At 32.8% G+C, this 13543-nt stretch overlaps 1 protein-coding gene across 1 annotated transcript; it reads left to right on the top strand.

The window, feature by feature from the left end:
- The first annotated feature begins 1059 nt into the window (after positions 1-1059).
- LOC136819894 (neurofilament heavy polypeptide-like) lies at positions 1060-12360 on the top strand. The gene is made up of 2 exons (XM_067076138.1): positions 1060-1209; positions 9735-12360. Exons 1-2 carry the CDS (start codon positions 1067-1069, stop codon positions 12358-12360), a joined length of 2769 nt encoding a protein of 922 aa, XP_066932239.1. The 5' UTR covers positions 1060-1066.
- The last annotated feature ends 1183 nt before the right edge of the window (positions 12361-13543 follow it).

Here is a 13543-nt window from a genome sequence, read left to right as displayed (position 1 = left end):
GGAGAGTCGGAGACCCCCTTTTGCCACTTATTCTGGATTCCTAATTGTCAACCTCTGCGCGCTCAGTGTTTACAAGTTTTCAAATCGAAATAGCGAGCGCGGCGCGCCAGCGGAAAGTGAACCAAAAACCAGTTTATCCATGATTTCCCGATTTTTTAACCCGATTTCATTATTCGGACTTTCGTGGAAGCAGACCACGCTCGCGAAGCATCACTTTCTAATAAAATCAAGATGTTGCGTGATGATTATGGGGCTCTCACAATGCAGGTACTTTCAATGAACAAAGATGGGTATTTATGTAAAAAAATATTTTCGACCGACCGACAGACCGACCCACTTTTTAAAGTCGAAATGACGGGAACCAAACAATTTTTAAAGATCCGCCTAAACTGCTAAATGAATTTTTCATCAAAAGAATGTTTAAAAACTTACGATTATTTTATACAACCAAGTAACTGACGAGGAAATCTCTCCCTGCTTTACAAAGACTTTAGCCATTGTAACTTCAATTTTGAGAGTAATAAACCAAAATGAATAGCAAGGATTTCTCTTGCTTCTGCAGTGTGGCTTCCCTTGGCTGGAAATAAACAAACATGGCTGCCGAAAATTATCTTATGACGTAATGGGTTGGCTCTATAGCGTCCGCAAAAGTGGTATGGGCGTGAAAATTTCTGAATTGGCGGCTTGTGAATCTTGCTCGTATTTTCGATATTTTGCAAGATTTGGAGTCAAAATTTGAATAAAAAGGATGTTTTGCGCCCATATATAATAAGAAATAGTCAATTTGATTCATAATACAGAGAGATGTTTAGCAAATAATACTTAAATATAGATTTATAACTTGCAAAAATATATCCGTTGATGTACGCCGTCATCGACGCCCTTCACCGACTTTAACCAATTTTATCTGTCAATCAAAACTTGTCAATCAAAACTTGTCAATCAAAGTTCGAAAGACTGACTTGAGCAAGAGCGCAGCGTTCACAATCCTCTCAAAATCGCCAAAGACAAAGTCGGTCATACAGAAGTACCAGCTGATGTGCCTGTCATTCAAAACATTCCCATAATGAAAGATAGACTCAAAGTTGGTAGTAGAGTCAGCTGTGTTATAGAAGGCATATTCCCAAACTTTATACACCTATCTTTTCGGTCAGCAGGTGTCGTCTATCGAGGTGTCCTGTTAAATGAAACTTGCTCAACTGTGAAAAGGTGAGAGCAACGTTTGACAATTCTTGATAAATCAGGACAAAATCATCACCCATTTTATTGGCTAAGAAAGGTTTCATCTCACTTGGGAATAAATTCAAGTCATATTAGTCTTTTAAAGTAAGTTTTTCGGATACAAAAAAATTCACCATCAGATTTCTCCCAAATTGATTTTGGTGAGAACTAATTTTTGTTAATTTGAAAAAAAATTCTCAACAAAATGTGTATGTTTGCAGTCTGCCTATAATTTTCAAGAAAAAAATGAGCCAATTTACACTACTTGCCATTTTCTAAAATTGGTTCTTTCCAAAAAATAAAAGACATTGCTGCATGTCAAAATACCTCCAAGTGGATCAATTTTTGTGAGGATTATATTTCCCAAGTTTTGCAAGTAATTTTTCCAAAAATTTATGAAATTTAATGCTCTCAAAAATTTTAAGAACCAGTATTTTTGCCAAAAACCCTTACGAAAATGTTGAAAAGGGGGCGATTTGCAAAAATGAGTCCTGCAAAAATTTAATTATTTTTGAATAAAATGGTCTTGCGAAAATACCTGCTTGCAAAAATTTATCCACTTAAGGTACCTTAAGGGAAGAAATTATTGCAAAATTTAATTTTTCGGTTGAGAGGATTCTTTATGCTAAAAAGACCAATTTATATAGGTTATTTTTTTTAAATCTTGAGAATATTTGTTCTTCGCGGAATTTAATTTCAAGAATTTGTCAAAAAGCCAGGAAATTAAATTTGGTGAAAATTTGTTCTGAAGAAATTTTTTTCCCTTTTGGTAAGTTCTCACTAAATTTAGAATTCTAATGGTTTAGTACTCCTCTCACCAGAAAGTACCTGGTTACAGTATAGTTAAGTAATTAATTGTATATACAGTAATTATGATTTTAATAAATTGTTAATCATTTTTTATCCAATTTTTTTATTTTGATGAAAATGATTACTTTAATTGTAGAAAGCGAGACTTATTTTAGCGTATATTAGCGAGTCAGGAAAATCTTGATTTTTTTTTTATTTATTTTAGCGAATCACGATTTCAAAAAATTTTGCGTGGATAAATTTTAGCGAATACTCGTATTACATTACTGATTGCTTTCGTTTTCTAGCATTTCTTTGCACTGAAACCCTTCCTATTGATAAAAATGTATCAGGGCAATACAACCAGAAATTTTGCGCGGATAAATTTTAGCGATCTGGTGATTCGGCGTGTTTTAGCGAGATTTATTTTAGCGAAAATAGGTAAAACTCGCCAAAACGTTAAAATTAGTCTCGCTAAAATTTCTACGATTAAAGTAAATCTTTATTTTTATATGTATAGAACTACTCAAGTCATTTTCAGTTATGTAATTGAGGTCCACAACGGCACCTCTTGTAACACTGTTACAACACAATATTGTTCTCATGAAGAGCACTAAAACGCACAAAAATAGCCCTAAAACTATTGCATCAAGCCTCATATTTTCATAGACCAAAAGTCTTTACACCAAACCCCAAAATGGAAAAAATGAAAGGAAAAAAGTCCCATATCATAAAATATGTTAACTGCTGGGGCCTTGTAATTGACACAACAGAAATAAACACAAATTGTTTTGCTGTTTTCATCCATACATCCATACGTAATTAATCAAACAGTTTGATTACCGAACTAATCGCACTTTGTCAAACTTAATCGACTGACAAAAGTTCAATTACTGTAGATTATTTAATTGAACTATTCAACACTTGCACAAATTGTGAGTATTTGATCGAGTTCGACAAAACGTATTAAGTTTGAAAATGTTTGACAACAAGAAAAAAGGTTTGACAAATTTGACAAAAGACTCCGTTCAACAAAGTTTGACGACAAAAAAAGTTTGACAATGTTCGTTAGTACAACAAATTTGTCGAAAAGTTCCGTTCCACAAAGTTTCTACCACAAGAAATATATGTTCAATAGCTTTGACAGAAGTTCCACTAAAGTTCGAAATCAAGAAATGGCAAATTGGAAGGAAATCCGTGCTTTGTTTTTTTACTCTCCGAAGCATTTTCGTTGAGTTCTATAAATAAATGTACAATTAATGTTTCTATGATGTGATATAAGTGAAAATAACTAAAATCATTAAGTAACAAACAAATTTTGAAAAATACGTAATCTTATTTGAAAGATCAATCAAAACTCCCATCATCTATCTTTGTGCCCGCTCACAGAGGCCTGGAAGGGTTTCTAAAATTATTGTTTGATTATAAACTCGACAAATTTTGATTAAGTATGATTAAATCAAACAAACTCAACTCGAACTACCGGGTGCGCCACAAAAAAGTTTCTCTCTTTAAAACTAATTTTCTTGAAATCTAAAAACTTTAAAAGAACCATTCCTATTTCATTGAAAAGAAGAAAGATAAACTTAAAATTTGATGGGTCATTTATTAAATTCGATTCATTAAATCAAAAGTTATGCTCAATTGAATAAAAAAGTTAATTTCAGAATGTGCTCGAAAACGTTTGAAATCGACCTATCAAATTTTTACTTTAAATTGGCAATCGCAATAGCCTTTACATGATTAAGAGCATTTTTCAGTAACTAAAACACATAAATTTTGAAACTGAAGGGTCAAAAGGGTTTAAAATCTTCATCAAAATCAATTTAATTTAAATTTACCGAAATTTTTCTCAGATTTTTGGTTCTAGACTGGATAAAGTCTATGTAAGGCTGGATCTACCTCGAAACCCATATTTGATGTATTTTTATGAATTTTACCAGATTTGTTGGCCTTTTTCGAAGAATTTTCTTCCTTTCATTGAAATTCAACCTTCCTTTAAATAAGAAGAGGTCATTTAGACAGCTAATTATCATTTTTAATGACTGAAACGAAAATACTGATGTATCATGTAATTATGCTTCTGTTTAATTTGATAGGTCGGGTTTTAACGTTTTTGAGCACTTTCCGAAAGTAATTCTTTTATTCAATTGAGCATAACTTTTGATCTAATGAATCGAATTTAATAAATGACCCATCAAATTTTAAGTTTATCTTTCTTCTTTCCAATGAAATAGGAATGGTTCTTTTAAAAATTTTAGATTTCAAGAAAATAAGTTTTAAAGAGAGAAACTTTTTTGTGGCGCACCCGGTATTAAAGTCTTTTTTATAAGAAAGTTTGATTAAGTTTGATTTTTTTAATCAAACTCATCTTTTGAATAATTTGTGAGTATTTGATTAAAGTTTGACACCGAATTTAGTCGAACATTTAATCGGAAATAAAGTTCGATTGAGTTTGACAAAGTTCGATTAAAAATACAGTTAGTTCGATTGGTTCAATTAATTTTGTCTGGATACATAAATGGATTTAAAGAAGTTTCAATAAGAAGTTTTTGTCATAGTAAATGCTGGTAAATGTATAGATTTTTTATAATACTCAAGGCCTACAAACTTTTGTTAGCAGAAACTTTTACAAAGTAGAAAATTGTAAACTTTACAGCATTAATTATCTAGCAGATTTAAAAGGGAAAATATATTTTTGGTTTGGATGGATCTTAGGGATGGAAATATTAAAATTTTCAAATAAAAAATGGTTAAAATAAGTCACCCTAGCTTTTTAGATTCTATCAAGAAGGCGTAAAATGCTACAGACACTTCTTTATAATTTGCTTTTCAGCTTTAGAGTTTTTTTATGATCTGAAATAATTATCTAGGACCATAAACCTTTATGAATCAGACTGAGATTTCCAATATACAGTATTTCAATTTATTAAAAGTAAAAAAAAAATACTTTTATAACGTAGTCTTCTAAAAAAACAGCCATTTTTTTTTAGAATCTTCCTTACAATCTAGTTTTTCTATTTATTAAAAGTAGATTGCTGACAGGTCGAAAGGAATTTCGGCATGTCTGATCCTTTCTTTTCGATAATAACATCAAAGCGGATTAATTTTTTTATCGTTTCTTTCTTTCCTTTTTCTTTCTTATCAGTTCACGCTTTCCCCAGCCACTCTCAAGGTGTTGTGTGCTCAAGTGGTTAGATCGTCTGTCTCATATGAATGGGGCTCCGAGTTGGATTCTGATGGGTAACCAATTTTTCAATTCTTCAATTTTCTTTCTTTTATAATGAAGGTCAATCAAACAAGTAACTAGCATATATTACCTCCGCTCTCTGTCTAAGGTTTAGATAAGCTATGATAGCATCTGCATAGGGTTCGAATTATAAATTTAAGGAGCTTCGCTATTTTTTTAGCAAAGCAAGGTAAAAAAAGGAGCGTCACAGGCGAAATCTTTTCACTTTTGGCGAAGCATTTTTTGTATTTTGCAATGTTTGGAAGAAAATGCGAAAGTATCTTCAATGCATTTCTCGAGAAAAGCAAAGTAAGACTTGAAATGAGTGGTAGACAAAGCAAAGTATTCTGAAGTTTGGAAGTAGCAAGTAGATAAAGCAATAGATAAACGAGTGAATAAAGTAGCGAAGTAACAAGTAGATAAAGCAATAGATAAACGAATGAAGAAAAATGTGAGGTAGCGAGTAGAAAAAGCAAGATATAGACAAATGAAGAAAGTCGCAAAGTAAAGAGTAGATAAAGTAATAGATAAACGAATGAAGAAAAATGTGAGGTAGCGACTTGATAAAGCAATAGATAAATGAATGAAGAAAATTGCGAAGTAACTAGTAGATAAAGCAATAGATAAACGAATGAAGAAAGTTATGAGGCAGCAATTTTGATAAAGTAATAGATAAACAAATGTGTTGGTTAACGAAATAGGTGTTGTCTTATATAATTTTTTTACTTCGTATTTTTGAGCTAGGAAATCTTTTTTGGTTGCTAAATCTAAAATTCACTTCACATTTTGCAAAGTGCAAAGCTATAATTCGAACCCTGAGTTGTTTACGTCTGAGCTTTTACTTCTGTATCAAATATATAAAATTTCAGGTCTTTTTTACAAAAAAACGTAGTCGTCTAAGATAAACAATAATTGATTGATTGATTAAATATCGATTAAAAATTATAAAACGATGAATAATTGGCATTGTGAGCACAATTGTATCAACTAGTTATCAGTTATCAATTATATTGATTAAATTCTTTCATCGATATTATGAATTAAAAATTGATAGGGTCAAGGTATCGATTAGATCAATATTAAAAGCAATTGATCAATTAATCGATTTCATCAGGTTACATCTGGAAAAACATTTCAAAAAAAATTTTGTTTCCAGCAAAAGTTTTATAGTTCTATTCAAAACATCACAGACATCATGTGCTATGATAAAAGTAAAATCAGATTAAAGAAATTATTGATCAAATTTACCTTAAAGGGATAATCAGATGGTTTGTAATATTTGGCATGTGGGATCTTTCTATTGTCCTGAGCAAAATCTCAAAATATTCAAAATCTCAAAATATTTTTGCCTACCTTAAGGGAAGAAATTTTTGCGAGAAGAAATTTTTGCGGAATTTAATTTAGCGAATCAGAGTTTCAAAATGGCAAATTTCGCGGAATTTAATTTCGCGAATGAGCCGATTTCAAAAGTTTCACGGAATTTAATTTTGCGATTGAGAAATTTCTAAAGAATTTGTTTTACAGAGAAAATGTTTTTCATATTTTTCATCGATTTCATAACATATTTCAGTCACATTAAGAAACTTTAACAACAAAATAATAACATCAAATATGAATGTTTCCATGATAAGTCACGATTAAACTTCATCGCCTTCTTCTTTCTCCAAAAAATCAAATTTTGCGAAATTTAATTTCGCGATTTTGCCATTTTGGTGTGTTTCGTGGAATTTAATTTCGTGAATTACGCCCAAATTCGCAAAATTAAATTGCGCAAAAATTTCTTCTCACGAAGATTTCTTCTTGCGAAAATTTCTTCCCTTAAGGTAGTAACTATTTTCCAAAGTCAAGATATTCAAGTTACAAGTTTTTGGTTTTTAGGATGAAAACAATAGAATTTCAATGTAAGAACCGTGTAAGAACCCATTTGCATTTTTTTATCAAAATCAATATTTTAAATTTTTTGTGTGGACTTATTTTTTTGAATTGACTTATACTGAAGATTTTGCATGGATTTATTTTCGCCAAATGGGGCTTCCATATGAAATTTAGAGATTTTGAAATCAGAAATATTGGTAGCATGTTGGTTACCTTTCTGCTATTTACCTTTTTAAAAATTAAAGTTTGTCAAAAGATTTAGGCTACGTAATATCTTCCTTTTTTTCTAGCTCAAGATTCAAGTATTCACAAAAAAAATAGTGCAGATATTCACACATTCACATGCATTGAGTGCGAGTAGGCCTCCACAGTATTTTATATTTCTCAATGTTTTGTGCGCTTCTATTGTCTTGTTTTATGTATTGTCTTTGTCTTGTCTTGTCTCTTGTGAATTTGTATTGTGACGTCACTTAATTGGATTTTGTAGGCGTTTTAAAATGTTATTTCTCTGAATGTCGTTTATTGAACTGTTGTATGTTGTTTTTGAGTGCTGTGAGGGTGAAGTGAAAGAACTTTAGTATTTTAGTAAGTATTTTCTATGTTTGTGTACATGCTTAGTTCTTTGTTGGGCTTGCGTCTTTTGTGTGTTTTCCAGTGCTTCGTTTTCAGTGTGCTTCGTCTAGGTTTTGTTTGGGGGTTTGCGTCTTTTCTGTTTGCCAGCCTTTCGTTTCTTTTGGGTCTAACTTAGGATATTTTCAGTTTCTTGTAACTAGTTTATGGCAAGTTTTCTAACTTCTAATTTTGTGCATTTGTTTTAGCGTCCCTGAAATATATGGTCAGAATATACTCATCGGGGTCAGTGATATATTTCTCGCTACTGCGTTAGCAGTAACAGTAGCCTGAGATCAGATTGTGATTGTTTTCTGTCCACCAGGCTAGAGCTCTTAAGAGATGGTTAAAAAACAGTCTGATGTATATGCAATGTCATTTTCTTGAGGTCCATGCATCGCCAATAGTGGACATAGGAACGACAACAAATTTTGGCGGGGATTAAATTTGGCGAATTTGGCAAATTTTGACACAAAAATTGGAAATATCTTGAAAATATGATGTTTCAATGAATTTCAGAAATGGAAATATCATGAAATATGATATTTCCACAACTTTGGAAATATAGAACAGTCATATTTCCATATCTACCTACCAAAGTATATGGAATTATCATATTTTCAAGATATTTCCATGATTGGAAATCTCTTATTTCGCCCTGTGTTATGAACAGTAAACTTAGAATTTGTGTCTATTGTCATGCTTTGCATAATCGTGTAATAAAAGGTCTTTGATGTTTCTAATTTTGCATTTTTTAACACATTTTTTCTGTATCGATTTCTTCTTGAAAAAATGCAATAAGCCTAAAGGTTAGTTTGAATTTACGTTTGCAGAAGGTTTGCATTTATACGTCTCAAGAAAGCAAAAAAAGTTTTTCTTTTAAATAATAGAGGTTAATAGCACAAAATGAAATATTTTTTCTGAGACACTAATGAAGGCAGGTGGGTTTATCTAACCTGTTAACAGCTGGTCATAATTTTCTTACAAGCAGGGTAAACCTCGGAAGGCCCTTGAAAATTAACTATCTGAGGAAAATAGCCCTCCAGCAGATAATTCTACGACAAGAATCTTGTTGTGCGCCGGAAGTTCAAAAGTTTAAATTTTCCTGATACTCGCCCTATTTTTTAACACAAATTTGTTACTGATATTTTGTGATAACCTATCGTCTAAGATCAGTTTCTTCCTGTTTATTATATATTGTGTAAAGTTTTTCATAAATTTTTGAGTGAATTTCACGTTTGCGAAAAAAAACCAAGTATTGTTTTGAGAATGATGTATTGATGACAATACTTTGTGTAGTCCAGGGAAAAAAGATAAAAAATAAAATACTCAAAAAACTCATTATCACTAGAATTAAGGATGATATAAACAAGAAGTGATTCTTTTCAATCAATAAATTCAATTTTCAAGGTAACTTTAATGGGTTTTTGAAAACTATGACGACTTTTATTTTGGACAAATACTGCTCTGCTGTTTTTTGGACACATACACGAGTTTAATATTCTCCATTTTCTAAGGAAATTAGACCTATCACACTATTACAAGCGTTGAACTGAGAGAGTGAAGTGAATGAGATTTCATGTTTCCATTCCTAGTCTGTCTCAAAGCAATTCATGAAAATTTTGTTTTTTCTTTAGTATCTATTTGTCTATTTTCCAATAATATATAGAATATCTTTATACAATATCTTATACAATGGTACAATCAAAATCAAATGGACCTTTTCCCCAAAAGTACATATGTTAGATTTGTCAGATTTGTGAGGGGGTAGAAAACACATTGTTCGTTCTTTTGATAGATTATTGGCATTTTCCTATTATAAAGTCTAACCAATCATAAATAAATATACAAGCGTTGTTGAGCGTTGTAAAACGTTGCATAACGACTAAAATCAAGAAAGTGATAAATAAACTTAGCCCAATTAATAAGTTGTGAAAATATTTCATTGTAAGATGGAACAATACTATAATGACAATATTATAATGTATTTAAATTTTTCTTTATTTTTTAGGGTCATCCCAAACAACTATTACAAGGAGAAGAAAGTGTTGGAACCGGAAGTCACGCAATCACTATACGATGCTGTCAACACGCGTGATCTAGATACCAAATCCAAAGGTTTACGTAGCAAGAAACTCAAACCAACTTATATCGTGCTCGACGATTATATATACAAGTCCGATAATGATCCACCTCCCATTGAACATAAACCAAAGAAAAATGACGGATCTGAATCATCATCGCCAAAAGATTCGAAAGATTCTGTTGGTAAATCACCTATTGATTCTCTATTTGGTTTAGTGGAGAGTCTGGATTCTAGTATTGGACGACCAGTTATTGAAAGACAAGACGAATCAATAGACGATCCTACCACAAAGCAAGATGTAAGGAAACGCACCAAATCGACTGCTGAAGATGAGACAGCAAATAAAAATGAGAAATCTTCTTCTAAAACTATTGAGAAACAACCGTCTAAAAGCGCTGTAAAATCATCTAATAAGGCTCCATCAGAAAAGCAAGCAACGCCATCATCAAGTAAACAGTCAACGTCATCAAAATCGCTGAAACCTCCACTCGTTAAAGAAACTTCACCGCAAGATAGTGACAGCAGTGATTCGATTATCAAGATTCCCTTAGCTGGTCATAAAATTCAAGACATTGATCTCAAAAATTCCGTAGAAACTCTTGGTTTATCTTCACCGAGATCGCCAGTTAAATCACCGGACCTGAATACGACCACGGATGGTTTAAAGGATATATCCACACCTTCGCCTGCTAAGAAATTAAAGAAAGATAGCCTATCCTCATCAACGGACGCCAAAGTAACGCCGGATGAGAAGAGACGACGTAAAGGCAAGAAACTAGTCTATAACCCAAAACAAAGGAATCGTAAATTGAAATTGAGCAGAGAGACCAATAAGATTCAGTTAACTCCTGAGGAGATTATAAAAGAAGGCGCGTTACCTATTGTTAAAATTGAAAAGAAAAAAGTTCAACGGAAACCTGCCGGTCAGAAACGTATCGATCCCATTGCGCTTGCTTTAAAGAACATCAAAAATCGCGAAAAGACGCGACGTCGGCAACGAATGGGAATCGCGACACGGCGTGCATTGTCAACGTCACCGAACGATCTATTACGGAAAGCTGAACGTAAGGGCTTAAAGAAGAAGAAAAAGAGAGTGAAAACAACGGAAGAAAAACGAGAAGAAGAACGTCTGAGACGCGAAGAAGAAGCCAAAGAAGAAGCAATGAAACTTGAAAAAGCAAAACAAAAGGAATTGAAACAACAGAAACGTCTTAGCGAACGTTCCGTCACAAGAAGCGTAGCGGCCTCCCAAGAAGACGGCGTTTCAACGCGAAACCGCAAATACACACTTGGTGAGAAAACAGCAGCAAAGATTGTCAAAAAGTCAAGGAATATTCAATCACAACGCATTTCAGCTGAGAGTAGAAAGAAAATGACACTACCCTTAACAGTAACTAGTAGCATGAATTTATCACCGATCGTCAAAATTGTAGATCATGGGTCGCCTCCAAGGAATCAAACAATTGCCGTTTCTACAACGAATACAAAATCATCTTCAACAATAACAAAACCGCCTTCGAAAAACACGAGTAATACTAACGAGATTGATTTGACGTGTCACGAACAGATCGTATCTCCGGAGACTTTTAATTCGTTCCCCGTACAACCTAAAAAGAACCGTCGTAAGCCATTACACGTTTTCAAGTCGTTACCGAATCCGGCGACGACAGATCCAGCTACGGACGGTATATACACGGAATATAAAGACATTAATCAAATTGAAAAGACCGTTTCTACTCAAGAAACTCCCGTTACTACGAATACAACGACGTCTCTGTCTACCGCTACGACCACAATTTCAACAACTTCAACTTCGACAATAGCCACATCCACGTCTGAATCAGAATTATTTGGAAAACCCTATAAAATCACGATATCACGAATGAACAGACCCACATTGATTCCTAGACGTTACCTACATTCAGACAGCTTAGCACCAGCTTATCAAACACTTGTCCAGCAACCCATCGTCAATAAACCGTCCCCATTCAAACAACTCCGAAAATCAACAGTCAATATTGTCGCTCGTCGGCAAAACACAGAAAGCGACAATGCGTCAACGTCATCGACGGTGACGTCACCAACGATTGATGACGTCCCGTCAAACGGCAAAGATAACGAGAACGAAGAAAACAATAAAGACTTCGAAAACGAAGACGGCGAAAAACGTGACCATGTTAATAAAAAAAGTGGGAAACCGAAAAAACGTAAAAAGCAAGCTATGTTCGATTTTCACGATACATTAAAACCTATATCACGCTCTAATGAGGATATAAGAATCGGTGATATTATTTGGGGTAAAGTCATGGGATACGGCTGGTGGCCTGGGAAAGTCGTGTCTAAGTTCTATGATGGATCAGAGTCTACTATTCGACGTGTTTTCTGTACATGGTTGGGCTCTAATACAAATTCCACAATGAATATTCGTGATTTGGAATTGTTTTTACCGAATTTTGAAAAACGTTTCGATGTGAAGAAAAATTCTAATTCGTACACCAAAGCGGTTGTGGAAGCGCAACATTCTTGCCGTACGAAATATGGCTTGAAATAAGATTACTCTGTATTACTTTGTTGTTCAATTGTTAATGATATTTTTGGTTCGGGCTTTCTTTTTTCTAATTTGAGCTCTCGATCTTAAAACGAAAATCTAGTGTATATAATATTAAGGATTATAAAATTTGGAATAGTTTTTTCTACTATGGTATGTTAGAGCAACGACCTAATAAAATAGATAGACCAGTATCCTTTTGAAATGATCCGCGTAAGAATGATAAAAAAATTAATGATTTTTTGCATCATTAAAACGTCATTCCGCGTGCAAAAGCATTTTTTAAGATTAGCTATTGGTTGATATTGATCACATGACCTAAATTTTGTGAAGATGTTCTTAATTTCAAGTCAAACTTTTAGGCTTAAAAATTAGTAAACATTGTTAGAATTATAACATTTGTATTTGGATAGTTTTTGTGTTTTCTATCTTAAGAACGCACCATGAACTCACGTTTATTTTCTTAGTTAGAGTCTTTCAAAAATGTTTGTGTTCTTAAAGAAAATGCGCTGAAAAGTGCAACAGTGTTGTCGAAAAATATTGAAAAATATCTTGTGAGAAAGATGATTAAAAATACAATCTCACGTAAGCAAAAAACATCGAAAATTATGTTTATGTTCAGTAGAAATTCGATATAATTGATTTTACACCATTTAGAGATGCTTGTAAAAGTCTAATTTCTTTGTAATTTGACTTATGCGGACGGTGGAAAGACGGCAAGATGAAAGAATACAAAATGAATAGAAAACAAAAGATTTTTAAGAGCCATTGTATGAAGTTCTTGGTCTATCTATTTTATTAAGTCGTTGGTTAGAGACTTAGTTTGGCTTCTTAGGGTGTTTTTGGCTAATGTTTTCTTTTGAGGTAGTATACATAAAGGAGTAAATGTTTGTCAACTTAAATTTTAGGCTTGCTTAGACAACTTTGTCGAGGAAGGCATGTTTTTGGACTATCAATCACTTATGTGTGTAGGTCTCGATGTGTTACTTACTAGTTGTAACCTATTTATTTCCAAACTTGAAAAAAAGTTCATTGAATCCGATTTTGTAGGTCCCAGTTCCAATTATCCTTTTCCTCGATTAGTTTTTTTTTATTTCAAAAGCATTGTTTTTTGTATATAATTTATTTTATTTTCGCGAAATCTTATAACAGAGTGTACAATTTTATACATTTTGTAAGTTTATTC

The sequence above is a fragment of the Clytia hemisphaerica genome, unplaced genomic scaffold (genome assembly GCF_902728285.1).
Source record: "Clytia hemisphaerica strain Z4C2 unplaced genomic scaffold, Clytia hemisphaerica genome assembly, whole genome shotgun sequence".
NCBI lineage: Eukaryota > Metazoa > Cnidaria > Hydrozoa > Leptothecata > Clytiidae > Clytia > Clytia hemisphaerica.
The sequence above is the reverse complement of the archived record's forward strand: the minus strand, read 5'-3'. Positions and strand labels throughout refer to the sequence as shown.

Excerpts from the sequence above, each read along its gene's own strand:
- LOC136819894 (XM_067076138.1), top strand. The coding sequence starts at position 1,067 with ATGAAAGATAGACTCAAAGTTGGTAGTAGAGTCAGCTGTGTTATAGAA. Across the intron at positions 1,210-9,734 it reads ACTTGCTCAACTGTGAAAAG|GGTCATCCCAAACAACTATT; the intron begins GTGAGAGCAACG and ends TTTATTTTTTAG.